The following is a 27,905-nucleotide window of genomic DNA, read 5'->3' on the forward strand; positions in this document are numbered from 1 at the left end:
ATACCCACCCAGGCCCCCTGAGGGCAACCGCAATGCTGATGTGGCCCTCCATGAAATTGAGTTTGACACCCCTGGATTAGGGGGTGACGTAGCATTCTTCCAGTATTTGAGGGGCTGTCACAGGGAAGAGGGAGGCCAACCTATTCGCCAAAGAACCTGAAGACAGGACAAAAAGTAATGGTTGGAAGTTTCACAAAGAGAGAACCAACCTAGAATTAAGGAGAAACTTCCTGTCAGTGAGAACAATTAACCAATGGAACAGCTTGCCTCTAGAATTTGTGGGTGCTCCAACACCAGACGTTTTTAAGAAGAGACAACCATTTGTCTGGAATATTATAGGGTCTCCTGCTTGAGCAGCAGGTTGGACTAGAAGACCTCCAAGGTCCCTTCCAACTCTGTTATTCTGTATCCTGTATTCTGCCCTGTAGTTCTACAGGGCCAAACCTCATTACACGTTTATTGAGACCTGTTTGTTCTGTTGCAGAGACAAACTTTTAGCCCTGGCCGGGACCGCCGTCTCTGGCACCTCAGGTTTTCTATTGCCCCATTGGTTGCTTTGGGATATGTTTGCTGTACTCCTTGTGAATCAGGGTTTGTCCACAAATAACCTTGGGACAGGGTTTGCTCAGGGGCTTTGCGAGGAGAACTGGGTGACTAATAGCAGAGAAGGAAGGTGCCTGGCTCCCAGGGATTAAGAAAGGGGCTCTAAGATGGGAACAATCTATTGCAGGCTGCTTGCCTTAGCTTAAAGTTCACATTTAGTGTTTGCTGCTCCTTTGAAAACTATCGTTGAGTGATGGGAGATGCCATTCCGTTCCCTGAAATTCTACTTCGCGCCATTCTTCTTTTTGACTGCTTCATTTAGCCTCTTGTTCTTTTCTTTTCTTTTTTTTAGCCTTCCATTCAAAGAGCATCTTTGACTCCCCCCCATTCAGCTTTCCCTTTGCTGGCTGCTCCTTCTGAGCATTGGTGCCCTCAGCTCCATTCATCCCCTCCTCTACTCATTCACATCCATGCTTTCCTTTACTCCATTCATATCTCACAATCTGTCTGGCCAAGCAAAGAACTTCCCTTCTTTGCCGGCTGGTCCTTTTGTCCTTGGCAATCCCCTTAAACTTTTGACGTTTGACAAAGCATGTTATTTTACATCCATTATTCTGAGGCATACGAGTCACCATCATCCCTTATCCCTGGGATATTTTAAACTGACTCTCCTAAAAATAATTCCACACTGTGTTCAAAAATGACAGCGCAGAATGATGAATCAACCCACCTGCACTTTCCTAGAAAGGTGAGGTTTGCACCATATATCCAATATAATGCATGTATTTCTTTTCGAGAAATGAGCAATTTCTTGAACAGCAAAGAAGGCTGTTCTAACTTTATACCGGAATGTACTGAAAGAACATGTAACTTTGGATTATGCTGATTTTTGACATGACTTCCACAGTTTTTCTTCTCTTCTGGACGTGGGAATACAGTCTCTGGTTTCTTTGGCAGATAATCTGGATCTACTGCAGATCCACGGATGGCAAATGTTTTCCCTCTAGTTACATCACCTCTGTGTGTGTGTGTGTGTGTCTGTCACTTAAAAATGAATTAAAACCTGGACTTCATTATGATGGATTGCCTAAGGTTTTGTAAATTCAGAAAATATAGACCATCCATTTCACCAAAACTATAGTATTTCACTACATATTAGTGGGAAAGATGTTCTAAAGAGAAGTCGAAAAGCCAATTTATACAGAAATGTCAGTATATTAGCTCAGGAAATTCTACCTTAATTTTTCTGTCTTTCCTGAAGATGCAGTAACTCCAAGGAATGCCACAGATTGAACCAGGAATATTTGCAATCAATACAGCTTTGCTAGAGTTAAATGGACAAAAAAATAACCCCTTGAACTTGGTGATGCTACAGTGACTCTGTCCTTTGTCCTAGACTTGTTGTATGCCTATGCAACAGAGATGGGGAACTATGGCCCTTTTATGGCTTGTGGACTTGTTGGCTCAGGAATTCTGGGAGATGAAGTCCACAAGTCATAAAAGGGCCATAGTTCCCCATCCCTGCTATACAAATTCATTTCCCCCCCCCAAACTAACATATTCTAGGAAATCTAAGATCTGGCTTTCAATTACATGACTGGAACAGTCACTTTCGGATTATGCTTTTCAGTTCCAAATCAGCTCAGCTATTCACATCAGTTAGACGAGTAAGAGCTGCTTTGTGAGGTGCAGTTCTGCAGCTCGGGAGCTGTCCAGCTATTTGGTGTGGAGATTTAGTAGGGTCACTTAAATGATATCTGGCTGCTTGTGAATGGGACGGCACTTCTATCGCTCAGATTTGCCTTGGGTCAAAGCAATCTAGAGCTTGTAAAACACCCAGTGGAATGGCATTTAATCATTTGGGGCTGGTTGCGGATCGTTTCTCAGGAAAAGAATTTTAGCATTCAGAACATTCTGAATGTTGTGTGAGAAAAATGGAAAGAGGTTCAGGTGCATCAATTAATTTTTGTGAAGGAACAGAGCTGAATTATGGCCTGCTAAAGTGGCCTTCCTAGGTGCTTCCCTTTCTCCTCATTCATTCTTTCTCTTGTCCAGGTGATGGATGGATGGATGGATAGAAGGAACGAAGGAAGGAAGGAAGGAAGGAAATTAGGAGCAACGAGACAAGAAAAGCTTCATCTCTTTGCTGCTATCTAGTGGCTATCTAGAGTTCTGCAGCTAAAGTTGTTATTGCTTATCTGTTGGGGATAGGGTAGATCCTGTCTCTTTGCTCAGTGTGGTGATATTGCAATTACACTGAAATGGAACATTTTAAAAAATATTGATAAAAGGTTCCATCTCAAGGCAGAATTGTTTACCTGGCAACGGTTCTACGGACTAGGACTCTGCTCTCCCTGCTTCTTTTTAAGTGGAAACTTCTGTTTCTTTGCCTCTGGTAGGTCTCCGAGCTACTTGAAGTGGGAAAGGAGATGTGGCTAAGCGGTGTTATTTCCCCAGATATCAGGCCTTTGTTGAACAGCCATGTGTTACCCACCCTATTTGTGAGCCCAGACGTGACTAATGTGCCTTTAATTATAGCAGAAAAATATTTTTGAGATTCTGGATTAAAAACTAAAAGAAAAAGTCTTTTCCTGTACAAAGGAAAGATTCCTGAATAATCTTTCTCCAACTTCTTCACAGGAGCATCTATTAATTTCAGTAGGCTAAAAAAAAAAAACTTAACAGAAAGTTTAAGAAGTGAGGTAATCTAATCTCAGGTTGGTTTGTGATTAAGTCCATGAACATATTTACATTTTTGTGTAAAAGTCTGGTAGGGGGATTGAGGGATTGAGGGAATTAAGGGGTAATTGTCATTAAAATGCAGAGAGATTCCTAGCTTTCCATACTTCTGGGCAGTTTGATTCCATTTTGTTCACTGAAGTATGAAGTTAGAGGCAGGAGTAATGCAACTGAACTTAAAATAGACAGCCATTATGTTGGTTTGATGATAATGTTTGTCTCTGGTGGGACTCTAAATAGAACTCAGGGAAGAATTAAGCCTGACTTGACCTACAAATGAAACTGAAGACAGTGATGACTCCCCTATTCATATCTCAATAAAGGGTAGATGTTAGCTCAGTTCCCCCCCATTTTTTTTCTTTGTAGCAAAGAATGCATGTTTCCATGAAGTGTGCCTGTCCGTGCATTTCTAAAAGATAGAAGAAAGCCTTTTTAAAGAACAGTTCAGTGTTCTGAGATGTGTTTTTTGTATGTATTCTCAAAATAAGATTTGAAGCAGTGCAGGAGTGCAGCAGACATCTTATGCGCATTTTGTGTGTATGGATGTGTAGGTGTCTTCTTAAAGCACGCAATTGTAAGGATCCTCTTTCTAAGACGAAACTAATGTTTCAAAATGGAACTAAATTTGAACTTTGCGGTTCCACCATCCCATAAAAGTGTACATTATGAAAAAGCATGTATTAGTGGAAACAACATTAAAAAGCACTGTTATTAGAAATAGGCAAAAACATACAATGGCTTGCACTAGAAGAAGCAGGCAGATTTTTTTTAAAAAAAAAAGAGAAGAAGAAGAGAAAAAAAACAAACTTAATAGATGGAAAAATGGGAAGAACCATTTCTTAAGAACTTAAGAAAAGTGTGCAACTTAACTTATTTTCCTGAGAGGGTTATCCCCAGATGCAAAGTCGCGTGGTCGCACAGAGAGACGGACACTTGAGCTGGGTAGTACTTCTTTATTGGACCAGGAATGAAGCTGAAGCAAAGGGGTTACCTGGCGTCTCTTTATACCTGCCCAGGTGAATCGCAACCAATAGATTCAAACCTGGGCTTCCCGCCAGTGCAGGTGGCCAATGGATTTAAACCCTGGCTTCCCGCCAGAGCTGACCATGCCCTGGGGCTGTCAACGACTAGCTCTATTCAGGCTTTCCCGCCAAAAGCGGTTGTAGCCTGGAGCTGTCCATCCCCCTGCTGTGCTGACATTCCGTGTATGCTTTAAGAGCATACACTACACCAGACATTTAAAGAAAAGCCTTAATAACACAAACGTGAAATAATATAAGCAATTAAATCACTTTAAATAATTCAGCTGAACTGAAGGCAGCATTAACAAGCTACTCAAAATCCTGATTGTTCTCTGTTCTGTTGACAGTAATAATAAGCCACTGCAAAGCCCACTGGAAACTCACCTACATCCTGACATTGGTAAGGGTATGGACACTTGCTGTGCATGCAGAGGCCTTCTAAGGCTGGCTCACATAAATGCATGCATATTTGAGATTTCTGTTTTCTTGAAAACGTTGCCTCTGAAGTGGTGAGGGAAGATATGAAAGTTGTGGTGTCTCATTAGCTCGCATAGGCTGTTGTAGCTTATGTTGTAGCTATTGATTACTGATAGCTTTCAGGCAGCAGGCTGATCTGCTGCCTAATGCACCTTCTTTCAAGTTTAAATCTCTCGTTGTAAAGCTTCCACCCACTGGTTCTCATCTTAAAAAGGTAAAGGTTCCCCCGCACATGCGTGCTAGTCGTTTCCAACTCTAGGGGCCGGTGCTCATCTCCGTTTCAAAGCCAAAGAGCCAGCACTTGTCCGAGGACGTCTCCGTGGTCATGTGGTCATGACTAGACACCAAAAGCACACGGAACGCTGTTACTTTCCCACTGTAGAGGTCCCTATTTTTCTACTTGCATTTTTTTACGTGCTTTCGAACTGCTAGGTTGGCAGAAGCTGGGACGAGTAACAGGCGCTCACTCTGTTACACGGCACTCGGGATTCGACCTTCTGATCGACCCACTGAGCCACCGCATCCCTTGGTTCTCATCTTACCTTCAGGCATATGGAGAATAATTCCACATCCTCTTCCCCGTGACATCCCTCACGTATTGGGAGGCAGCTATCACGTCTCCCCATAGCCTTCTCTTCTTTAGTCTGAATATATATCAAGTTCTTTTAATTCAGGGGTGTCAAACTGCCAGCCCGCGGGTTGGTTTCATCATACCGAAGCTGCGCCCGCCCCATTGCCAGCAATGCAAAAAGAGTCTTGATGCGTTGCCACACATCACGTGACGTGGCAAGTTTGACACCCGTGCTTTAATCGGTCTTCATAGGGTTTGGCTTCCAAACCCCTTACCATCTGCTTCAGGAGCTGTGAATCCAGGAGGATTCCCAAGCTGCAGAGGGAGTTTCTTTAGCCCCGTTGGGAGTCAAAGTTAAAATTACCCCAGAGTCGGTAGCGTTCTGAATTAGCAGTTAATTCTAGTTGAATCTGAGCCTGTTTCTCCCCACCCAGGCCCTGACAGCCTTCATTCCTGGGTTAAGACTTCTCCCACATTCCTTACTGGGTTTCCTTCTTATATTGAAGATACCTCATTTCAAGCAGGCAGATGACCTTTCCCAGCAACTTCATATAAATGTTAAAAAAGATTGTGGAGGGGATGAGCCTTGGGGCACCCCATAACAGAATATCTAAATATCTGGCTCCTTCCTGCTGCCACCATGGATTGGATCGGTTCACTGGAACAGCAGTAGAACCACTGTGAAGAGATCCAAAGGTGCTTTTTCCAAAAGGCAACTGGAGAAGTTCTGAAGAAGCTCTTCGGATGGGAAGCAAAATGTTTCAAAGAAAAAAATCCAAAAAAGTCAAGTTGCCTTTTGGGAAAAAAAAAGCACCTTTGGGACAACCAGGACCTAGATGATTGAGAATCTCCATAGACTCTGAACAGGTAGTCCTCAACTTACGACTCCAATCGAGCCCCAACATTTCTGTTGCTAAGTGAGTTTGCCCCATTTTATGACTTTTCTTGCCATAGTTGTTAAGTGAAACCCTGCAGTTTTTAAGTTAATAGCACAGTTGTTAAGCGAATTTGGCTTCCCCATTGACTTTGCTTGTCAGAATGTCGCAAAAGTGGATCACGTGACCCCGGGATACTGCAACCATCACAAATATCAGTCAGTTGCTAAGCTAAGTCTGGATTTTGGTCACATGACTATGGGGATGCTGCAACGGTCATAAGTGTGAAAAGCGGTCATAAGTCCCTTTTTTCACTGCCACTGTAACTTTGAATGGTCACTAAATGAACTGTTGTAAGTCGAGGACTACCTGTAAAGAAGGTTCTATGGAATGGGTTGACAGGTCAATTTCTGATCGTCAAAGGCAGCCCTGATGGGTTATTGCACTCGACATCGTCAAGGACCACTGAGAGGACTATGGTCACGTTCCACTGAATAGGAGGAAGATTGTGTTCCCATCATTCAGATCCTATCACAGGTCATTTATGAGAGGCATCAATATGGTTGCTGCCACATGGCCAAGTCAGAATCTGGACTGCCATGGATCCATATCACCCATATCCTTCAGGGCTGTTTATACCATAGTTGTCTTCCCACCATTTTCTCACAACCTGCCCCCAAAGTTGGTTCTTGGAATGTAGTTGTGAAGAAGTGAATCCAGAGCTGGCCTCTTGAGCAGGAGACAGATTGACACATCTTTCAAACCACTTTGGAGGCAGAAATCCTGCAGGAGTTGAATAGATATGAGTCTCTCCCCACCCATATAGCAAGCTTTTGATGCTGTCCAAGGCAGCCGTTGAGTAGTTGCTCAGGTGAGGAAAAAGGCGCTGCCACTGCTGGTGCGCTACCTTTTGAGCAGCCTGTCCTTCAGGTTCCACAACATGTAGTCATCTAACCTGGATGCTGAACTGGGCATCCCATGTATGGTTGTGTTGAGGGCAAGAGGGGACATACACTATGGTGCCGCACATCAGTTGCCAACCACAGCATGCTATCTTAGGATCTGTGTCGTTGCTCTTGGCAAAGGAGGCGTGAGGAGAAGGCCAATGAGCTCCAGTTGTCTGGTTGTTGTTGTTGTTTGCCTCCTATTTGTTATTAATGAAGGAGAATATTTGTAACTCAGAGTTGAAATGAGATAAGATAAGGCAAGGCAAGGCAAGGCAAGGCAAGGCGGGATGGGATGGGATGGGATGGGATGAGATGAGATGAGATGAGATGAGATGAAATGAGATAATCTTTATTGTCATTTTTTTCCTGTGGGCATAACGGCATACATTAAAAATGAAATTTAGTTACTTGGTCCTGGGTGCTCTCTGAGCTTGCTTGTTTTCTTGCAGACGTTTCATTACCCTAACTGGGTAACATCATCAGTGCTAGTGATGATGTTACCTAGTTAGTTACTTGTTATTAGTTATCTGTTACTAGGTGGAGTCCAGGCTTTGCTCTTCTCTCAGGCAGTGGCCCAGGAGGAAAGATTTAGTGCCATCCCTCCAGGTCACTTGACCTCACCAGGGATGCCAAGAGGCCAGAGTTAGCGTAACTTGCAACTGCTGATTGATGCTTTGGGTTAAAGGGGGAAACGAGGCTTTAACATTGCTACAATGAAAGACAAATTGAGCCTGTCTTTCTCGTAGGCTGCAAAGAAGAACGTGAAAGCAGATTTATTTATTTATTTGGATTTTTTTTTATAACTATAGGTAGTCCTCACCTTATGACTACAACTGACTCCACCATTTCCATTGCTAAGCAAGACAGTTGTTTAAGTGAGCTTTGCCCCACTTTACCACTTTCTTTCTCCAGTTGTTAAGTGAATCCCTGCAGTTGTTTAAGTTAGTAGCACGGTTGTTAAGTGAATCTGGCTTCCCCATTGAATTTCATTGTCGGAAGGGGCTCGCATGGCTCCGGGACACTGCAGCCATCATCAGTATACGACAGTTGCCAAGGGTCTGAATTTTGATCGCGTGACCGTGGGGATGTTGCAATGTTCGTAAGTGTTGAAAAAAATGGTCATAAGTCACTTTTTCAGTTGTGTTGTGACTTCAGATGATCACTAAACAAACGGTTCTGAGTCAAGGACCACCAGGAACTCAAAGCGGCGGATGTATCGAGATGGGAGGGGGAAAAAAGGTTGCCATGATATGGTGTGTTTGTTTCACGATTGGATGTAAGTGAGGAAATCTTCCTAGTTGGACATTGATTAAGAGGCCATCAGGAAATGGTGGGCTTTTAGGTTGAGAAGTTCAAAAGGCTGCCTAGAAGAGAGCGTAAGGCAGCCGGTATATCCATCCTGGGGCCAAGAAACCTACACGGATGTGTTTGTGAAATCACTTTGGCCGGAGCTTGCCTCCAGGACCTCTTTACATTTTGCAGGCTTCACCAGTGAGATTTATTTTGCAGTAGATCTTCTTTCACCTGCCGTTGCGGAACTGATTTATCCACTGCCTCCAGTTAAGGATTTTCCCCCTTTCTATATCTCGAGGGTTCCGATAAGGCAGCACAAGGCCATTACACTGAAAACATGAGCAGAGGAGTGCATATAAAAACAAATGGGCTGGAATTGAAAACCAGAGATTATAAAAATAAGAAGGCTAAAAGGTAACCTTTCAGAGAAAAGCTTTACAACCACTGCTTCCTCTTCACCATCTTGACTTGTCCCCCACCTCCAGTTATGGTGAGGCCTAATGCTTTTAAAAAGCAGCAAGCTAATTCATGTGGGGATGGAACTCTCAGCTCTCTTGGGTGATACCAATAAAGGAGAATAGTTGTAGCTCAAGGTTGAACTGTGGGGTCCTTGGTGCTATCTGAACTTGGTTATTTTCTTACAGACATTTCCTTACTCAAACTAGGTAACATCATCAGTGCTAGTCAGCACTGGAACTAGACTAGGATGTCTGAGATGGTATAGGTCTGTGGTGGCGAACCTATGGCACGCGTGCCACAGGTGGCACGCAGAGCCCTCTCTCTGGGCACGTGCGCCGTCGCCCCAGTCCTAGGCCTTCAGCTGGGTTTTATAAAACCTTTTCGCCGACTTCCGGTGGTGGTGCGGCACCGGAGACAGCCTTTTCGGGCTGCCCGTGGCTCAGCTGTGTAATTTTCACCCGAAACAGCGCCAATCAGCTGTTCGGGTGAATTTGAAGCCCCCTCCTCGGGAGAAGAGGAGGGGGTGAGGCCCCAGGTAGGGGTCGAGTTCTCCGGGGCCGCCTGAGCTTGTAGCTTGGGCGGCTGAAGGATCGAACTCCCCCGTAGCCTGGGTCGCTCCCAGCTGGTCAGCGTCTCTGCTCCGGATTTCTTGGAGCAGAGCCAGCAGAGCCAGGCGACCACCCCTGCCTGAAGGAAAAACTCTGGATTTAAAGGAGCAGGCAGAGCGGTACAAGAGGAAAAGGTGAAGAGGATTATTATATTCTACTCTCGAGCTTGATGGACTTTTTAAACTTAAAGTGAAAGTGCGTCACAAGTGAAAGTAAAAGATGGCGGCTAAACCTCCTTCAAAAACTCTTCGGAGTGCTGGAACTTCTCCGGTGCAACAGACATCGTTGCAAGCCTTGCTTCCTCCTGCTGCATTGACATCTAAAGATTTAGAAGATGCCCTTGAAAAGCATGCCCAGGTAATTTTAGTAACATTGAGTGATAAACTGGCAAAAATGGAGGAGAGAATAGAAGAGAGGATGGAAGAGAAATTTAGTGCGATGAGGGTAGACATTTTGTCTACAGTGGAAAGTGTGGCTGAATGTGTACAAGGTTTGGAAGAAAAAGTGGAAGATTTGACTCAAAAAAATGCTGTACTAGAAGTTAAGGTATTGGAGAATGAAGATAAAGCGGACAGAGAGTTAAGCCTTGTTCAGTTTCACCAGATGCAGTATGCTATTAGAATTAGGGGCTTAAAAGAAAATATTAAAGAAGATTTAAAACAGCTGATTTCTGAAGCCCTGGAAGCAGTATTGGGTCAGCCAGCATCTGAAATAAAGGCATGTATGGATAAAGTTTTTCGTGTAAACTCATGGATTGCCAGACAGAGGAAGCTACCTAGAGACGTGGTGGTTTATTTTACAAAAAGAGAAATTAGAGATGAAGTTATTCAAGCTGCCTATGATACTAAAGTAGTGGTTGCTGACCAAGAAGTTTTGGTTTTAAAGGAAATTCCTCCAAAGATTTTAAGGAGAAGAAAGGACTTTGCATTTTTGGTGCAGGAACTTAAACAACGTGATATAAGGTTCAGATGGGAGATTCCAGTAGGGCTGGTGGTAATGCATGAAGGTAAAAGATACCGTCTGGTTACTGTGGCACAGGCGCGTGAATTCTACAATAATGTTTTAAAAGCAACCCCACTATCACTTCTGGAAGCAGTAAAGGGATCTGGAGAAGGGAAACCTCAAGAGGCTGAAGATGGACAGACAGAGGAGAATGGTGCAGGAGGGGATCAAACTATAACTTCGTTGGCTGACGCTGGAGAGCAGAGGGTGACGCGTGCTGCTTTAAAAAGAGCAAAACAAATAAAAGAACAAGACCAGCAGAAGTTTTTGGAATTTTCAAAGCGCACTTACAGCGAGGCAGTGGGAGGAGCGCGGCCTAAAGGCGGCAGGGCCATTGGTGAGGTGCTCCAAAAGCTTCGGGGCGATAAGAATGGCGATTAAATTTTTGACTTGGAATGTTAATGGATTGAACTCGCCTCAGAAGAGAAAGAAAGTTTTTTTATATTTAAAGCAATTTAAGACTGATGTTATATGTTTGCAAGAAACGCATATTAGGGCTATGGACCAAAAGCTTTTATTGAACTCAAGACTGGGTACGCAATTTGTTGCCTCCGCAATGAATAAGAAAAATGGAGTGGTTGTTTATATTAAAAGTGCCATAACAGCGGACTTAATTGAAGCAGATAAGCATGGAAGATACGTAATGATAGACTTGTTGCTAGAAGGCAAAAAAACGCTTTTAGTTGGACTGTATGCCCCTAATCAACAACAACAACAGGCTGACTTTTTTAGCTTACTTCATACAAAGCTTACCCAGTTGGATTACAAATCGTTTATTTTTATGGGGGATTGGAATGGTGTATTGGACGTACAGATGGACAAGGCTGGTTTTTTTAAGCGTATTCTGTGTCATGCCAGATTGCCTAAGTCTTTTTTTGAAATGAAGGATGATTTGGAATTGCGAGATATTTGGCGTGACATACACCCGCATGAAAAGGATTATACCTTTTTTTCTGATAGACATCAATCTTTTTCTAGGATTGACTTTATTTTGCTGACTAATGATTTTTTTTCTAGGATTAAAAAGGTGAAGATTTGTGCAAGAGCTATTTCTGACCATAGCCCAGTATGGTTAGAGATTAATAAGGATAACAGAGATAGGCGCTCGTGGCGCGTAAATGAGAATTTGTTTAGAAACCAGAAAAATGTTGAAGAGTGTAAACAGCGAATGAAGGATTTTTTTGAACTTAATATGAATAAGGATACTTCCATGGATATGGTCTGGGATGCTAGCAAGGCCTATATGAGAGGAGTGTTGATATATATGAACAATAAACATAGACGTATTTTGGAAGCTAGAAGGAAAGAATTGGAGAATGAAATTAAGGAAAAAGAGAATGCTTTGATTCTGAATCCATTGGATGTGAAGACTAAGGAGGCTATTAAGCTATTAAGAGGACAATTTGATAAATTAATGGCTGATCAAGTGGCAACCAATTTGAGGTTTGCCAGGCATAATACTTTTTGCAATGCTAATAAGCCAGGTAGATGGCTAGCTTATAGACTAAGGAAAAAGCAGAGGGCTTCTAACATAGATAAAATTGAACACAAGGGTAAAATGGTGTTTCGACAGGATTTTATTAAGGAAGCCTTTGTGGATTTTTATTCTAAATTATATGCTAAGGAGAAGATTAATGAAAAAGACATTGATGAATATTTGGAGAATGCTAGCATCCCGGTGCTTACACAACTACAAAAAGAGGAGATTAATCAACTGATTACAGAAGAAGAAATATTTACAGTAATTAAGGAGTTGAAGGCTGACAAAGCGCCAGGTACAGATGGTTTGACTGCGGCCTACTACAAAAATTTACAATTAGAGATGGTTAAACCGTTAAAGGAATTGTTCCAGACAATCCAGAGAGGGGGAAAGGTGCCTCCATCTTGGAGAACTGCCTTTATCTCTCTGATTCCGAAGGAAGACCAAGATGCTACTCAAGTAAAAAACTATAGACCGATATCACTATTAAATACAGACTATAAGATATTTGCTAAGGTGTTGGCTAACAGATTGATGAGGGTTCTGCAACGGGTGATTCATGGGGATCAAACTGGGTTTATTAGTGGTAGGCAAATGAAAAATAATGTGAGGCATATAGTAGATGTGTTGGAGTTTTTGGAAAGGAACAACCAGATCCCTGCGGCGCTAATTTTTTTAGACGCTGAAAAAGCTTTTGATCAATTGAATTGGCAATTTTTGATGAAAGTTTTAGATAAAATGAATTTTGGGGATAAATTTTTGCAACCAATTAGGGCATTATATCAAAAACAAACAGCCCGAATAATAGTTAATAATAGCCTGACAGAAGTATGTAATATTGAGAAGGGCACAAGGCAAGGGTGTCCGTTATCGCCCTTGTTATTTGTGTTAACATTGGAGATATTATTGGTAAAAATACGAAATTCGGAAAGAATTAAGGGTATACAGATTAGAGACCAGGATTATAGATTGAGAGCGTTCGCAGACGATCTGGTTGTTACAGTGACCCAGCCGGAGAGCTCTGTTGTGGACCTGATAGAGATAATAATGCAATATGGGAAGGTTTCTGGATTTAAAGTTAATGTACAAAAAACTAAAATTTTGGCTAAAAATATGACAGCATCGCAAAAGGCCCTTTTAGAAGGGTTAACTGGATTTGAGATTGTCAAAAGGGTTAAATATTTGGGGGTGTTTTTGTCGCCCTCTAATACAAAATTATATAAAAATAACTATGAAAAATTATGGGGAAAAATCCAAAAAGAAATGGAGAGTTGGGAAAAACTGCAATTGTCTTTGTTGGGGCGAATCGCAGCAGTAAAAATGAATGTCCTGCCTAAATTTTTATTTTTATTTCAAATGATACCGGTTCTTAAGAAACACTCTAATTTGGAGGAATGGCAGAGAGGTATCAACAAATTTGTTTGGGCAGGGAAAAGGCCACAAGTTAAACTTAAGATTATGCAGGATACTCGTGAAAGAGGTGGTCTCAAGATGCCTAACTTTAAATTATATTATGAAGCTGCTGCGTTATCAGGTATAAGTGATTGGATTAATTTGACACAAGAGAGATTATTAAATCTTGAGGGCCACGATTTGCTGTTTGGCTGGCATGCATATTTGTTGTATGATAAGAAGGTAGATAATGTGTTTAGAGTGCATATTTTAAGAGAGGCATTGCTGAGAGTTTGGAAGAAGTATAGACATAAGTTAGATTGTAAGATACCATTGTGGGCAATTCCAAAACACGCAATAGAAAATATACATGCTGGTTTCAAACATGATGTGACTACGTACAAGGAGATCCTAAGCTTGGAAAGAAATGATTGGTGTTTGAAGCCATATAGTTTCTTGCGAGATGAGAAGATTGTTCAAAATTGGTTTCAATATACTCAGCTACGGGCCAGGTGGAAAGAAGATCAGAAAAATGGTTTTACAATGACTGATGAAAATCTGATAAAGCAAATTAGAAATCAGGGACCAGCACATATTAAACGGATATATCTTGCGTTGATAGAGATTGATTCAGAAACAGAACTCGTTAAGGATTGTATGATAAAATGGGCCCAAAACATCCAGGAAGTTATCACAATGGACACGTGGGAAAAGATTTGGGTGAGGAACGTAAAATTTACACAAGCTCAAAATTTAAGAGAGAACTTTTATAAAATGTTTTATAGATGGCATCTAGATCCTAAAAAGCTTGCAAGTATGTATCCGAACTATCAGCCAAAATGCTGGAGATGTGGAGATGAAGATGCAACATATTTTCATGTATGGTGGACTTGTAAAAAGATTAAGGCTTTTTGGATAAAAATTTGGTGGAATATGCAGAAGATTTTTAAGCAAAGGATAAAGTTTTGTCCGCAACTCTTCTTGTTGGGAATAATCACGGACGCTACGGTTGTGGACACTAAGCTGATGTTAAATTTAATTACGGCAGCAAGACTTTTGATAGGTCAGTATTGGAAGAAAGAGGAACTGCCGACCATAGAAGAGTGGACTTTAAAGGTTTCCGACCTGGCAGAAATGGCGAAGATTTCGGCTTATTTGAAAGATCACTCGCAAGAACGTTATATTATGGAATGGAGAAAATGGATTGAGTTTATCCAGAATAAGTATAGGGTTAAGAAGTTTCATGTAGCATTTGAATAAGTCTTCTTTCTTTCTTTTCTTTCTCTATTTTAGTTTTTCTATACATATTTAATATTACTAAGGTTTGTCCTATCCTATATAAGCTAGAGAGTGATGGATTTTAGAGGTTATGGTTGTTACTATATGGTTGTTTATGATTGTTTTTTTATATATATACCTTGTATTTAGCTCTGGGAAGTCGGGGGGAGGTGGGGAGGGGGGAGAGGTAGGGGGGGAGGGAGAAGGGAGGGGGAGGGGGGATTGTTAAAGATAAACTGTATGTTAAAACTTTTCAATAAAAAAAAAAACCTTTTTGCCGTGTGCAAAAAAAAAGGTTCAATCAATCAATTTCAACTTCTTGCGGGGAAAAAAAAAGATCTCACAAAGTTGGAATTGATTGATTGAACTTTTTAGTCCCACCCAGTCTGTCTTTACCACCGCAGCCACGCCCACCCAACGGGCCACGCCGTCCCAACAGGCCGCACCCATCCAATGGGCCACACCCACCCAGCACCCAATGATACATAAGTAGGTTTTGGGTTGCAGTTTGGGCACTCAGTCTCTAAAGGTTCACCATCACTGGTATAGGTTCTCCTGCTTGAGCAGGGGGCTGGACTAGAAGACCTCCAAGGTCCCTTCCAGCTCTATTCTATTCTGTGTTACCTAGTTTGGGAAATGAAATGTCTGCAAGAACACAAACAAGCTCAGGCAGCATCAAGGACCCCTCACTTAAGTGAGAGAGATAGTAAGAGTGGCCTAAGAAATGCTAAACTCTGGAAACCACCTGCACATGGAATGGAACAACTCACCGCAGCCAACTTGCCATGGGACAATTTAACCATTCTAGTTAATTATTTAAAATAATTTAAAAAAAATATTTTCATTCACATTTCATTTTGTCCCTTCTTTGGCATCTTTTCTTTAATGATTCTGTTCCACTATTTCTTTGATAGTAGTGTAATTCTTGTCCTACAGTGAGTTGGCCGCGGTGGGTTGACTGTGGTGAATTGGCTTCGGCAACAAGTATTTCAAGAGGGTTAGGGTCTTGTTGCTGGGATGTTCGGAATCCTCTGATGGGGATCCCTTTGGAAATGGGATACCCTTGCATTTAGGTCTTATTCTTTCTGGGAAGTGGCCCACCCCCGTCTGCCCTCTTCCTCTTAAGATATCTATTATGTCAGGCCACAAATTCCATTCCTGGCCGATTTGAGATACCCTGTTTGAAGCAGCAGAAGTGAAATCCATACGCTCCCCTGACTGAGCCATCTGCCTCAGTCAACTTGGGTAAATGTGTTACTGTAGGTTTCTTTTCTACTTCAAGGCTGAAAAGAGGGGGGAAAAATTCCCTGTCCAATTTAGCTGCTGGCAAGCTGCTCATTTTGCCTCCCACCCCTTTCTTCCCTGCCTGTTTGCCAAGACAATCAATCCCAGCCAAAGGTGAGAACTTTGTTTGCAGCTAGCAAGAGCCAGCTTCTTCAAAAAGGGTTTTGTCGCTTTTACCAAGCTGCCTTTTTCCACAGACAAAATGTTTCCATGGAAAAATGCCCTCCCGGGCTGAACTTTTCTCATGAATCTCCACCTCTTTTCTTCCGCCTTTCAACTCAAGTGACAAGCTTGATATCATTATTATTGGCAAGCAGAAGCCAGCAGACCAAGTTGAGAAGATCAAAGACCGGCCTGGAGACAGCCGAGGCCCAGCCAAGATGAAGTTGCATTGGATTTACTGTAAATTGCTCTGAGCTTCTGTGAGGATTTCAGTTTATAAAGCAAATACCTTTCGTCTGATGCCAGTCTTAGCTTTCTCCTTTTGTGATCACAAAACCTTTGATTGTAAAACAGCATATTTTATCTCTCCATTAATCACTCTTCTGTGTGCAGAAATAAAACTGCAGTACTTACAAGGGTAATACTGTATTATCCACCTTTGGCACCCAGCGAATCTTAAAACAATCTTTGTAAGATAGAAACTTGTTCTGTTTGAAGGATTTTTTACAAAAGAGAAACCCAGTAAACATTATTTTCATATGAGGTCACAATTTTCACCTACCTCTTCCTTTCTCAGGGTTACTAGCACTTAAAATCACTGAAATTATAACACGTAATATGTTAAATTTTGTAATTTCAGTGTGTAGAAGGCTTGAGTTTATCAATTTATATCTGCCTTAGAGCAGTTCATTTCCAAAAAAACATCCTTGAATATCTTACAAGGACAAAATTTTGGTTCCATTTCCAAAAGGTGGCAAATGACTGCTGGATGAATTAAATTCTTGAGAAAGAATCTGTTGCTTCTGCCTGTGTTTCAAAAGAAGATCCATTAGCCTTGAAAAATGATTTGAAGTTCTTTCTTTTTCAAAGTAGGCTTATGAGGTGGCTGCAAATGTAATCATGCCTCAGGACTGAGATCCTTTGATACCTCTTCCAAATGGCTGCAAATGTAGCCTTGTGGTCAGAAGAATGAAGTCATGAGACAAACCAGCCTTGAGAACTGGACCATGTCCTATGCCTTTTCAGGTATCAGTCCAGAGGAACGGCTGGAGTCAAGGAAAAATGCACTCTGTGGTTACTCATTGTTGAAAATGTCATACAGATAATAAACAACCATGATTTACAACCATATTGGAGCCCCACCCTCACCCCATTGCGGTCGTAAGTCACAACCCTCATAAAGTGGGACACCAGATGGTTGTCCCGATTTTACATTTTTTGTGGGTGTTGTTAAGTGAATGTGGCAGTCATTAAGAGAACCCTCTGTTTTCTATGGGGTGCTTTTGCCTAAAAAAAAACTGGAAGTAAATGCTGGGTTTGGGCAGAAGTGTCATAAATAGTGACCGTGTGACCATGGGACGCTAGCAATGGCTTTAAAGGCAGGCTGGTCGCTGAGTGGTGAAAATAGGATTAAGTGACTGCGGGGGGATGGTTTGCAGTTGAAAATTTTAGAACCGAGCTGTAAGTTCCTTTTCGGGGTTCATCATACCCATCCTTTATGGGCGCGTGTGCTTGTTTTTTGCTATTGAAAAGTTGCATTTTTAATCTATTTTATTTATTTATTTTATTTTAATCTGATTTATATCCCGCCCTTCTCCGAAAACTGAGGGCGGCTTACAAGCTTAGCAGTAGCCTTCATTCTATGTATATGCCTGCTTATTAGGGCTTTCATACACCCCCCAAGCGGCATTATTACAAAGTCAGCTTAATTGCCCCCAACAATCTGGGTCCTCATTTTACCTACCTCGGAAGGATGGAAGGCTGAGTCAACCTTTGAATTTTGAATATTAAAAATTTAAGTAATAACCATTTCCCATTCCATTCCCATTCTTCTGTTAATTTAAGCTGCAACATTGGCTCCCAGAAAGAAACGCACCCACGTCATCAGTTACTGTACCACTTTCACTATTTTTCCAAACTTCCTGAAGCTGCATTCTGAGGGGTCCTTGATGCTTTCCGAGCTTGGTTGTTTTCTTGCACACATTTCATTACCCAAACTAGTTAACATCATCAATGATTAGCGACTAGCACCGGTGAGGTTACCTAGTTGGAGTAATGAAACCTCTGCAAGAAAACGACCAAGCTCAGAAAACACCAAGGACACCTCACTTCAACCCTGAGCTACCAATGTTCTCCTTTATTGCTACATTCTGAGTCTGCATTCAAACTGTACATTTAAATACAATGAGGCTGGTTGACTTGACTTAATATGTTATACGAATGCAGCCGTTGTGATTTCTGAGATACATTTTGTGACCTAACATGCTCACAATCTCAACTAATTGAGGTTTGGTTTAACTATGAATAAATAATTCATGGTAAGAAAAGATGTTCAGACTCTAGAAAAAGTACAGAGAAGAGCAACAAAGATGATTAGGGGACTGGAGGCTAAAACATATAGGGAACGGTTGCTGGAACTGGGTATGTCTAATTTAATGGAGAGAAGGGCGAGGGGTGACAGGATAGCAGTCTTCCAATATCTCAGGTGTTGCCACAAAGAAGAGGGAGTCAAGCTATTCTCCAAAGCACCTGCAGGCAGGACAAGAAGCAATGGGTGGAAACTAAAGAGAGAAGCAACCTAGAACTAAGGAGAAATTTCCTGACTGTTAGAACAATTAATCAGTGGAACAACCTGCCTGCAGAAGCTATAGGTGCTCCAACACTGGAAGTTTTTAATAAGAGACTGGACAGCCATTTGTCTGAAATGGTATAAGGCCGTGGTGGTTAACCTATGACACACGTACCATAAGTGGCACACAGAGCCCTTTCTGTTGACACACGCGCCGTCGCCCCAGTCCTAGGCCTTCAGCTGGGTTTTATAAAACCTTTTTGCTTTAAACCTCCCACACGGTGTGCAAAAAAAAATATGGCGATGTCCATTTTGCTCTATGAGTTCCTGGTCAGGTAATCCCAACCCTAAGTGGAATTTTCCTCCAATGGGATTTTCCACAGTATTTTGCCAGGAAACATAGATAGGGCAGCCTAGAAAAGTAAGTGCCCTCCTAACCATACCGAAGCACTCCAAGTTTGTTGGCAATGTCCATTTTGCTCTATGAGTTAATGGTGACCTAGCTCTAACCCTAAGTGGAATTTTCCTCCAATGGGATTTTCCCATGTATTTTACCAAGAAACCTAGATAGGGCAGCAAAGAAAAGTAAGTGCCCTCCTAACCATACCGAAGCACTCCGAGTTTGTTGCCGATGTCCATTTTGCTCTATGAGTTCACGCTGACCTAACCCTAACCCTAAGTCCATGGTGGTGAACCTATGGCACGGGTGCCACAGGTGCCATGCAGAGCCCTCTCTGTGGGCACACTTGCCATTTCCCTAGTCCTAGGCCTTTAGCTGGCTTTTATAAACCTTTTCGCTTTAGGCGTCCGCCGCTGTGTGCCAAAAAAAAAGTTTCAATCAATCAATCAATTTCAACTTCTTCACGGGGAAAAAAAAGATCTCGCAAAGTTGATATTAATTGATTGAACTTTTTAGTTCCACCCAGTCTGCCGTTACCACTGCAGCCACACCCACCCAATTGGTCACACCCACCCAATTGGCCACACCCACCCAATGGCCACACCCACCTGGCACCCGACAATACATAAGTGGGTTTTGGGTCGCAGTTTGGGCACTTGGTCTCTAAAAGGTTTGCGATCGTTGGTATAGGGTTTCCTGCCTGAGCAGCAGATTGGAGTAGATGACCTCCAATATGTTGTTGTTGTTGTTGTTGTTTTGGTTATTATTCTGCATTGAACCATGGTGTCAGAATCCATTTATATCACATTTCATAATTGTATAGGTAGAACAATGTGCTTATTCTGGGTATTCTGCCATCTCTCCGAGGGGGGGGGGAGAGGATGGTTACTTAAAGCGATCTTCAAACAACAGGAAACGTTTGAACTGGGGGAGGGAGGGGGACAGACAGATCTGGATTACATCTTCATTTACAACTGAAAAGGAAATCAATAACCATAAAACCAAGGAGAGTTCCCTTTCCCATGGAAGGCCCTGACACCTAAGCAACTGATGAGAGCCTGACCAAATGGATGAGGGGAGGGGCTGAAATGGGAATGCTTTATATAGGATTGAAATGTAACTTTGTTAGATTCCGTCTTGTATTGCCACAATCGATTCCATCCTAGTAAACATTTTCCTTTTGGACTAAACTTGCATCCAAGAGTTCTTATTTCCTAAGATGTGGATTGAGGTGGGTCCTGACACATGGTTTCTGAGCCATAACTTATTTAACAAGCCAGAGTGAACATCCAGGAAGAAAGGTGATTGGAATTTTGGGCAGTATCAGTTTTAGCATTAATAGATTTATTAAGTATTGGAAGATATTTGTTTTCTGACAAAGACAGACAGCACACATATGACCCTAAAGTGAAAGAAAAGGAGGCAGTTAAAATCGCATGTTCCTGCAATTCCCTTTGACATGTCTGTTGCATTAGTGCATCATTCTCTTTCTTCTGCGTTTCTGTATCCAGCTTGATCCCGAGAACACGGGTTACATCAGCACAGAGAAATTTCGGAGCCTCCTGCAAAGACACAGCTCTGAACTGGATCCACATAAACTGGAAGTACTTTTGGCGTTAGCAGACAACAATTCGGATGGAAAGATTTGTTATCAAGACTTTGTCAACTTGGTAAGTGATTTTCTAGCTGGCAGAGGAGGAAATGAGTGTGGGTGTCAGAGCATCCATGTCTGCAAATACCTGGGAATGTAAAAGAAAGACACAAAAGCCTAATGAGAAGGGAATACTGCTAGTCCTCGACTTACGACCACAATAGGGACTAGAAAAATCATTAAGTGGCACGGTTGTTAAGCGAGGCATCGATGATAGCACCTGATTTTACCTTTTTTTCCCCATGATCGTTAAGTGAATCACCAAGGTTGTTAAGCAAGACATTGCGCAACTGCAACGTGACCATGTCTGCTGGCTTCCCCATTGTTGGGGCCACCTGGAAAGGTTCAAATGGTGATCACGTGACCAACAAACAAGGATGGCTGCCAAGCATCCAAATCACGATCATGTCACCGTAGGAATCCTACTGTGGTTGTAAGCATGAAGATTAGTTGTAAGGCACTTTTTTCAGCACTATCTTTGAACACTTGCTACATGGGTGGTCGAAAGTTGAGGACTACCTGTATTCTCTAAAATAGAAAAGGAAGCACTGGTAGGTTAATCAATGTAGGATTCAATCAGCAAGTCTAGCCTTCCCTGCAGAGATTGGAAGGGGATGACCAGCCAGATGCTGTGGCTATTGTAGGCTTGACTAAGTGCCAGCCCAGTTTGGGCTGGAATTCTTAAAATTGATTTTAGAATAGCCAGCAGCAGCCCAAGAAAGAAGCAGCTCAAGTTGCTCTAGTGTATAGAATTGCCCCGGAGTTTAGAAACCCTTCTCATGCAATATTATACCTGTATCCCTGCCCAGGAATTCATGTAGAATTTGTTCATTTGCACATTTATTTATTCAGTGTACTTGTTCTGTGTACCAAGTAGAGATACATTTCCCAGTGTGTGGGGTTAGAAAAATAATATGTTCCTTTCTCACCAGGATGTTTGCATTTCTACTTTCCAGAAACACAAATGACCTTTGCTAGAGTTTTGGGATTTCCAGCCATTTTGAAAACTGAATGATTTTAGACTCATCTGTGGCCTTCCCCCTTTTTTGTCCCTTTTCCAAAACTGAATTATTCAAAAACACAGTTCAGTTTTGGAAAAAGACCCAGTCGAACAAACCGCAATCTCTTTCTTTTCCTGTTAGAGTGAAATGAAAGATGAATTCACAGTGTGGGAAAGTTGGAGATTGATGGAGGTTAAGACAGCTGAGTTGCTTTAGAAAGTGCAGATCAATCCAGTGGGGGTCTTTGGATGGCAAGGGAAGAAGCAGGGAAGATTAAAAAATGCATTCAAGATGGCCAAAAGGCAGAGCAGAAGCAAACTATCTTGCTATGCATGCTTGGAGATCAATTATAAACCCACACCTTTGATGTGATGTGGAATTTGGCCTAACTCCCAAGTAAATGTTTTGGCAAATGACTATTTGTGTTCTACGTTAAAAAAAAAGGTGTAGCTTTGAGTTCCAAAATGCTTTTAAAACAACGCTTAAACATACACACTATCTTCTCCAAAAGGAGCTGAGTTTTGTTGAGAAAGCTCTAGATGGAGTTCCTTGGTATTCTTCCTATTTACTACCTCTGGCTATCTCAATAGCGTCTGAACAAGAACGTATTTAGTGAATTTATGAAGACCCTTCTATGGTGAAGTGTTGCTTTGACAATCTGTTTCCCATCTTTCCCAAACTCTGTCTACACACAAGCAAATTGCAGTATCACAAACACATCAGTCTCATGGATGGATGGATGGATGGATGGATGGATGGATGGATGGATGGACGGATGGATGGATCTTCCATGACCTTCCATGAATATCTGGATAGATTGATAGCCTCCCTCGGTATCCATCTCTACTACCATCATGTTCTGTCCTCAACACAGCTGTATAAATCTTGAATGTAGTGAAAAAGACGACCATATTTTCTGATGAAAAGGTGATATGCCGCCATTTGTTTTTTTGTTAGATTTTTATCCCACCTTGATTACTCTATCAGTAAGTAAGTCAAGGTGGCGAACATACCTAATGCTCCTTCCTCCTCCTATTTTCCCCACAACAACAACCCTGTGAGGTGGGTTGGGCTGAGAGAGAGTGGCTGGCCCAAGGTCAACTAGCTGGCTTTCATGGTTACGGTCTCCCGGTTTCTAACCTGGTGTCTTAACCTCTAGACCAGACATGTCAAACTCAAAACTGGCAGGCCAGATCCAGCCCATGTTGTGTTTAGATCTGGCCTGCGGGATCACCATGGAGACAGCAAGGGGTCGGCCCCTGCTTCCTCATTGCCAGCCCACCCAGAGGCCGCATACGTGGACAAGCCTCCTACTCGCTATACCTCCGACAGCCCTGGCAAATGGGAAGGGTGGGGAGTTCCCATCCCCAAGAGGCAGCCGGGACTCCTTTCCCTGTTCTGCCCTGCCCGAGCCCAGCCCTTTGCCAGGGTCAGGATGCCGTTTGAGGCTCGCCCTCTGATCCCTCCTTCCGTCCTTCGGTCTATCAAGGTTCTGTCCACGGAGTAACTGTACATGTTTCAAGCTTCCCAGTGCTTCAAGTCATCCTGGCATCTCCCGAATCCCATCAGCTGCTCCAAAGGAGCCGTTTAAGCGAGGGGGTTCAGGATCAAGAGGCCAAATCCCCCTGGGAGGTTCTGGACCCTGAGCAGTGCTTGTAGGTGTCATCCAGAAGGCCAAAATCTACTTTTATTGAAATTGGCTGCAGTAATCAAATTTTTCAAATCTGATTTGTGCTGAACCTCCTTTTTATCCTATGAATCAGGGAGGCAGCTACCTGAGCTACTTCCAAATTTTCTTTTGTAGTTCTGGACTTGAAAACTCCTTCGGCCCCTTTTGCCTAAGAAGAAGGTTCTCCACTGTCAGTCGAGCCGGCCACGCCCACCCAGCCACACCCACCGAGTCACAGCGACCCGGCTGTGACCACCCAGCCACGCCTACCCAGCCATGCCCATCTGGCCCTTGGAGGTCAACCATAACACTGATGCGGCCCTCGATGAAACTGAGGTTGACACCCCTGCCCCAGACTACACTGGCTCTATTGTTTCCCTTCTTTCTTTGGTTGTTTTTCATGTTTTATTTTCTCTGTTACAAAAGGCTTTTTCTTTCGTTCACTCTTTAGTACTGCTCAGGCAACCTTAGCAGCTTACTGGAAGCCAACGTGACTTCCTCCTATCGCTGCTCAGTAAATATTTCTTTCTATTATGAAGTTTCTTTGAATCTTCTCTGCTCTAAAGCTTCCAGTGAGTCAATCAATCTGCAGGCTGTTGCTGTTAGCAACCCCCCCCTTGCACTGTAAGCCCAAGTGTATTGCGCACATCCATGTGTAATCTCATATACCTTCTAAGTAGTTTTCCACATATAATGAACAGCATCTGCAATAAAACATGGCTTTAGTGCAGGGGTCTTCAAACTTGGCCCTTTTATGACTTGTGGACTTCAGTTCCCACAATTCCTCAGCCAGGCACGCTGGCTGAGGAATTCTGGGAGTTGAAGTCCACAAGTCATAAAAGGGCCAAGTTTGAAGACCTCTGCTTTAGTGTTTACTGAAATGAAACCGGAGCACTGCTAAAACCAAGTACAGTCTTAAAATGCTGCCTTTGAGAAGTTTTGAAATCTCCATAAATTCTGGTATCCCCCTTAACCCTCAGAATCTTTGATTTGAAATGTGGATAAGCATAGGTTCTTCATCTCTCAACTCATATCCAGAAATTGCTTGCTTTTCATAATTATATGTCTCTCCATGTCTGTACAGGTGATTTGAAGTGCAAATTCAAACTTTAAGAAGGTGACATCCCACCCCCTTCACCCCTGAGTAATTTTCTGACCTGCTGGCTAAATAATTAACTTAAAAATGGAACAATTTGCTAAGGGAAAACCTTTCACTGATTTTAGATTCCTATAAAATTGAAATTCCGTTCTGTATCTCTTGGTTCTACCAGAGATGTTACTCTTATCAATGCCTTCTGTCCATGCTTAGGGTTAAATAGATAGCAGCCAAATTAATTGCCTTTATTGATCTTCTTTCAGATTCTTTAAGTGCAATTTGGGCCTTCCCTGGTTCTTCTATTTTACTTGTTTATCCTCTGAATAAACTTTATATAATTATATAATTGACTGTAATGATTTTAAAAGATAACCTTCCCTAAACATCCCCCCCCAAACTATCTCTGCAAGATGACATGATTGCTAAGCTTCCCTTGGCCCCTTTGCCTTTTCAAAAGGTTTTTGTTAAATTCAGTCTTAGGTTTTAGGCAAGGAAATCTCGCATAACTGTTAATTTTAAAAATTTAATTTTAATAAAACTGTCAACTGTATTTTATTTCTAGAGATGGACTGTGCATCAAATCTCTCCAGCTAACCATAGAGTATGGGCTGGATTAACTTGTGAATCTGGGCTGGCAGCTCCTTTTTGTGATTTTCTGTGGGTTTGGAACTCAGCTGAATTGCATCTGGTTACTCGTGGCGATTACCAGGAAATACCAGGTGGCCTACATTTGGAAAAGGAAGCCATACTGGCAGAAAATATCAATAAAGTCTTTCCATACACAGTGTCAAAGACTAAAAAAAAATAAGCTTTCGGATCAGCTCTTTATTGAGAGATTGATCAAAACACATCTTTGTACTTGGGTGTCTGTGTTGCATTCAATTTTCTTTCTGGTTTTTTGTTTGTTTTTTTCAGACCCATAAAAACACGGAAATGCTTCATTAAAATTGTATTTTTGCCCCTATGCCAGAAAAATCTCACAAGGGATTTTCCCTACGCGAATTGCAAAAATAATTGGCACATAATTAACTGTGATGAAGTTTCATGATATTGAAGACTGTCTGCTTAAGGCACATGCCCTATTCTGCCCTGTTTCTCATATTTAAAGATTGTCCCTCCCCCCCAATTAGCCCTAAATTCATAGAATGCAATAACTTGCTGAATAAGTTTGACTAATCCATTTGGTTTTTAATATTGTAGGGGCAAAACTGGAGAGTGGGGTGGGGGGAGGAAAAGCATCATCAGTCACACATCTGTTTTGTCTGAGCAGTGTACGAGTATGACTGTGTTCTCATCAATAGTTATGAAAAAAAAATAGGACACTGTGAATTGTTAGTAAATATCGATAACGGAATTCAAAGCATTTTTTTAAAAATGTGCACATGACTTTGATACTATTGATAGTTTGTTGCACAACCAGAGGAACTTCTAGGTTTGTTTGACTGATAAGGTTAGAGCCACCAACAGAGAAAAAGTGTGGTATCAACAGGAGCAATTATCAGGAGCAATGCCTGCTTTTTATGTCTTCTCCTCCAAGTAATAGCTTCGGAGTGGTAAAGAATAAAATGGAGCTATCTGCAGAAAGAGTAGCTCGGAATGCCATCAGACTTGGTTTGTCAACCACCTACTACTGATAGATAGGAATGTAGTTGCTGATACCTCTTGAGGCATCTTCCTTGAAGATCAGTTGTGAATTTGATCGGGAGAGAAATTCCTTATTTACTGAGAAATCAAGTTCTTTGGAAACCACATTGAAGCAGGGTTTCAAAGCTTCTGGGTTCCAAATATCTCAAGGAAACCTTTTCTGCTGTGATCTCTCTTTAGTTTAAAAGAATTCTGAAACAAATTAAGCTAAATGCTGTTTCACATTGCTTTTTTATTAAAAATGCTTTCCCATCTAGCTGAAGAACTGTATTTTTTTATTCCTATATTCTCGGTGTAATCTGACACAGATTACACAGTGCTCCCAGAATTCTGAGCAGTGCCCTAGCTGTTTGGAAAATTCTGGGAGTTAGAAGCCATGTCTACGTGTCACCTAGGTAGAAGAAGCTGGAATTAATGCCTCAATCTATGATCTCAAGACTGATTTTGCAGCTAGTTGCTTGGTGAAAAATTCTCAAGCGTTCTAAAATATCAGAGTCTTCTGAGATATTTTGGTTGGTCCTAACAAGGAGATTAAGTATCCAGCTCTGGAAATTTCCCCTATGAACCAGTTATTAGTAGCAATCAATCATAGCACACTTTGTTCAGTTTGGAAATGAGAAAGAATGATGTACTGTAGGTGCTGAATTAAAATGCAGTTAGATACATGTGGCCTAGCTGCACGTTTGGCACCACCCTGTATGTCTCTATTCCTGATTTCCCAGGGAAGGAAAAGGAAAAACAAATGTGGAGAGCTTGCATAGCAACTACATTAAAACAAATTTATCTTCAGCATGCAGGAGACTTATGGTGGGCCAGTGATGCAATTGTTAGAAGCATATTTTTAGAACAAAATTCCATTTTGTCTTACAGACCTAGCAGCGTTACAGTAGTAATGCTACAGTAGTCCTCGATTTACAACAGTTCATTTGGTGATTGTTTGAAGTTACAATGGCACTGAAATAAGTGTTTTATGACCATTTTTCACATTTATGACAATTGCAGTATCCCCATGGTCACATAATCAAAATTTGGATGCTTGGCAAATGACTCCTCTTTAGGATGGTTGCAAGGTCCTGGGGTCATGTGATCACCTGTTGCAAACTTCTGACAAGCAAAGTCAATGGGGAAGCCAGATTCACTTAACAGCTGTATTACTAACTTAATGACTGCAGTGACTCACTTAACAACTCTGGAAAGAAAGGTTATAAAATGGGAGAAAACTTACTTAACAACTGTCTCACTTAGCGACATAAATTTTGAGCTCAATTGTGTTCGTAACTTGAGATCTTCCTGTAGGTCTAACACTTATTTCTCCACTATTTCAACTCCCAATCTCATTTTAGGGGGTCCCTGGACAGATTCAGTATGTATGCCATTTCAAAGTAGGCAGTGGAGGGAGCTGGAATGGGTAATTCCAAGAAGTCTTCTGTTTTTGGATCTGTCAAACACTTTTGGAAGTATAGTCACTCAGGCTAGTTTTCTTGCCAACAATGCAGGAATAGTTTGCCACTACACAGTACCTTGGTCCAGGTTTTGTTTCAGTTTCTTAGTCTGATTTCTATCTTGGAGAGATTCAGGAAATTGTGGGTGCTCCATCCCTGGAGGTTTCTAAGAAGAGGCGCTAGACAGTCACTTGTCTGAGATGGTATAGGTTTTCCTGCTTGAGTAGGGGGCTGGACTAGAAGACCTCCAAGGTCCCTTCCAGCTCTATTCTATTCTAAAGAGGCCAACCCTAGTTAGCTT

General features: G+C 42.0%; 1 protein-coding gene across 3 annotated transcripts in view; it reads left to right on the plus strand.

Moving 5' to 3' along the window:
- RHBDL3 (rhomboid like 3) overlaps positions 1-27,905 on the plus strand; it is a gene marked incomplete at both ends in the record, with an annotated part of 143,948 nt that overhangs the window by 49,942 nt on the left and 66,101 nt on the right. For 2 of the 3 annotated variants that reach the window (XM_083353630.1, XM_083353631.1), the window contains one exon: positions 20,613-20,771. The exons of the other annotated variant lie outside the window; for it this stretch is intronic. In XM_083353630.1, coding sequence (XP_083209756.1) covers positions 20,613-20,771 — 159 coding nt within the window. The remainder of the gene's footprint in view (positions 1-20,612; positions 20,772-27,905) is intronic. 3 annotated transcript variants of the gene reach the window in all.

This window comes from Vipera ursinii (assembly GCF_947247035.1).
Source record: "Vipera ursinii genome assembly, chromosome: 2".
Taxonomy (NCBI): Eukaryota; Metazoa; Chordata; class Lepidosauria; order Squamata; family Viperidae; genus Vipera; species Vipera ursinii.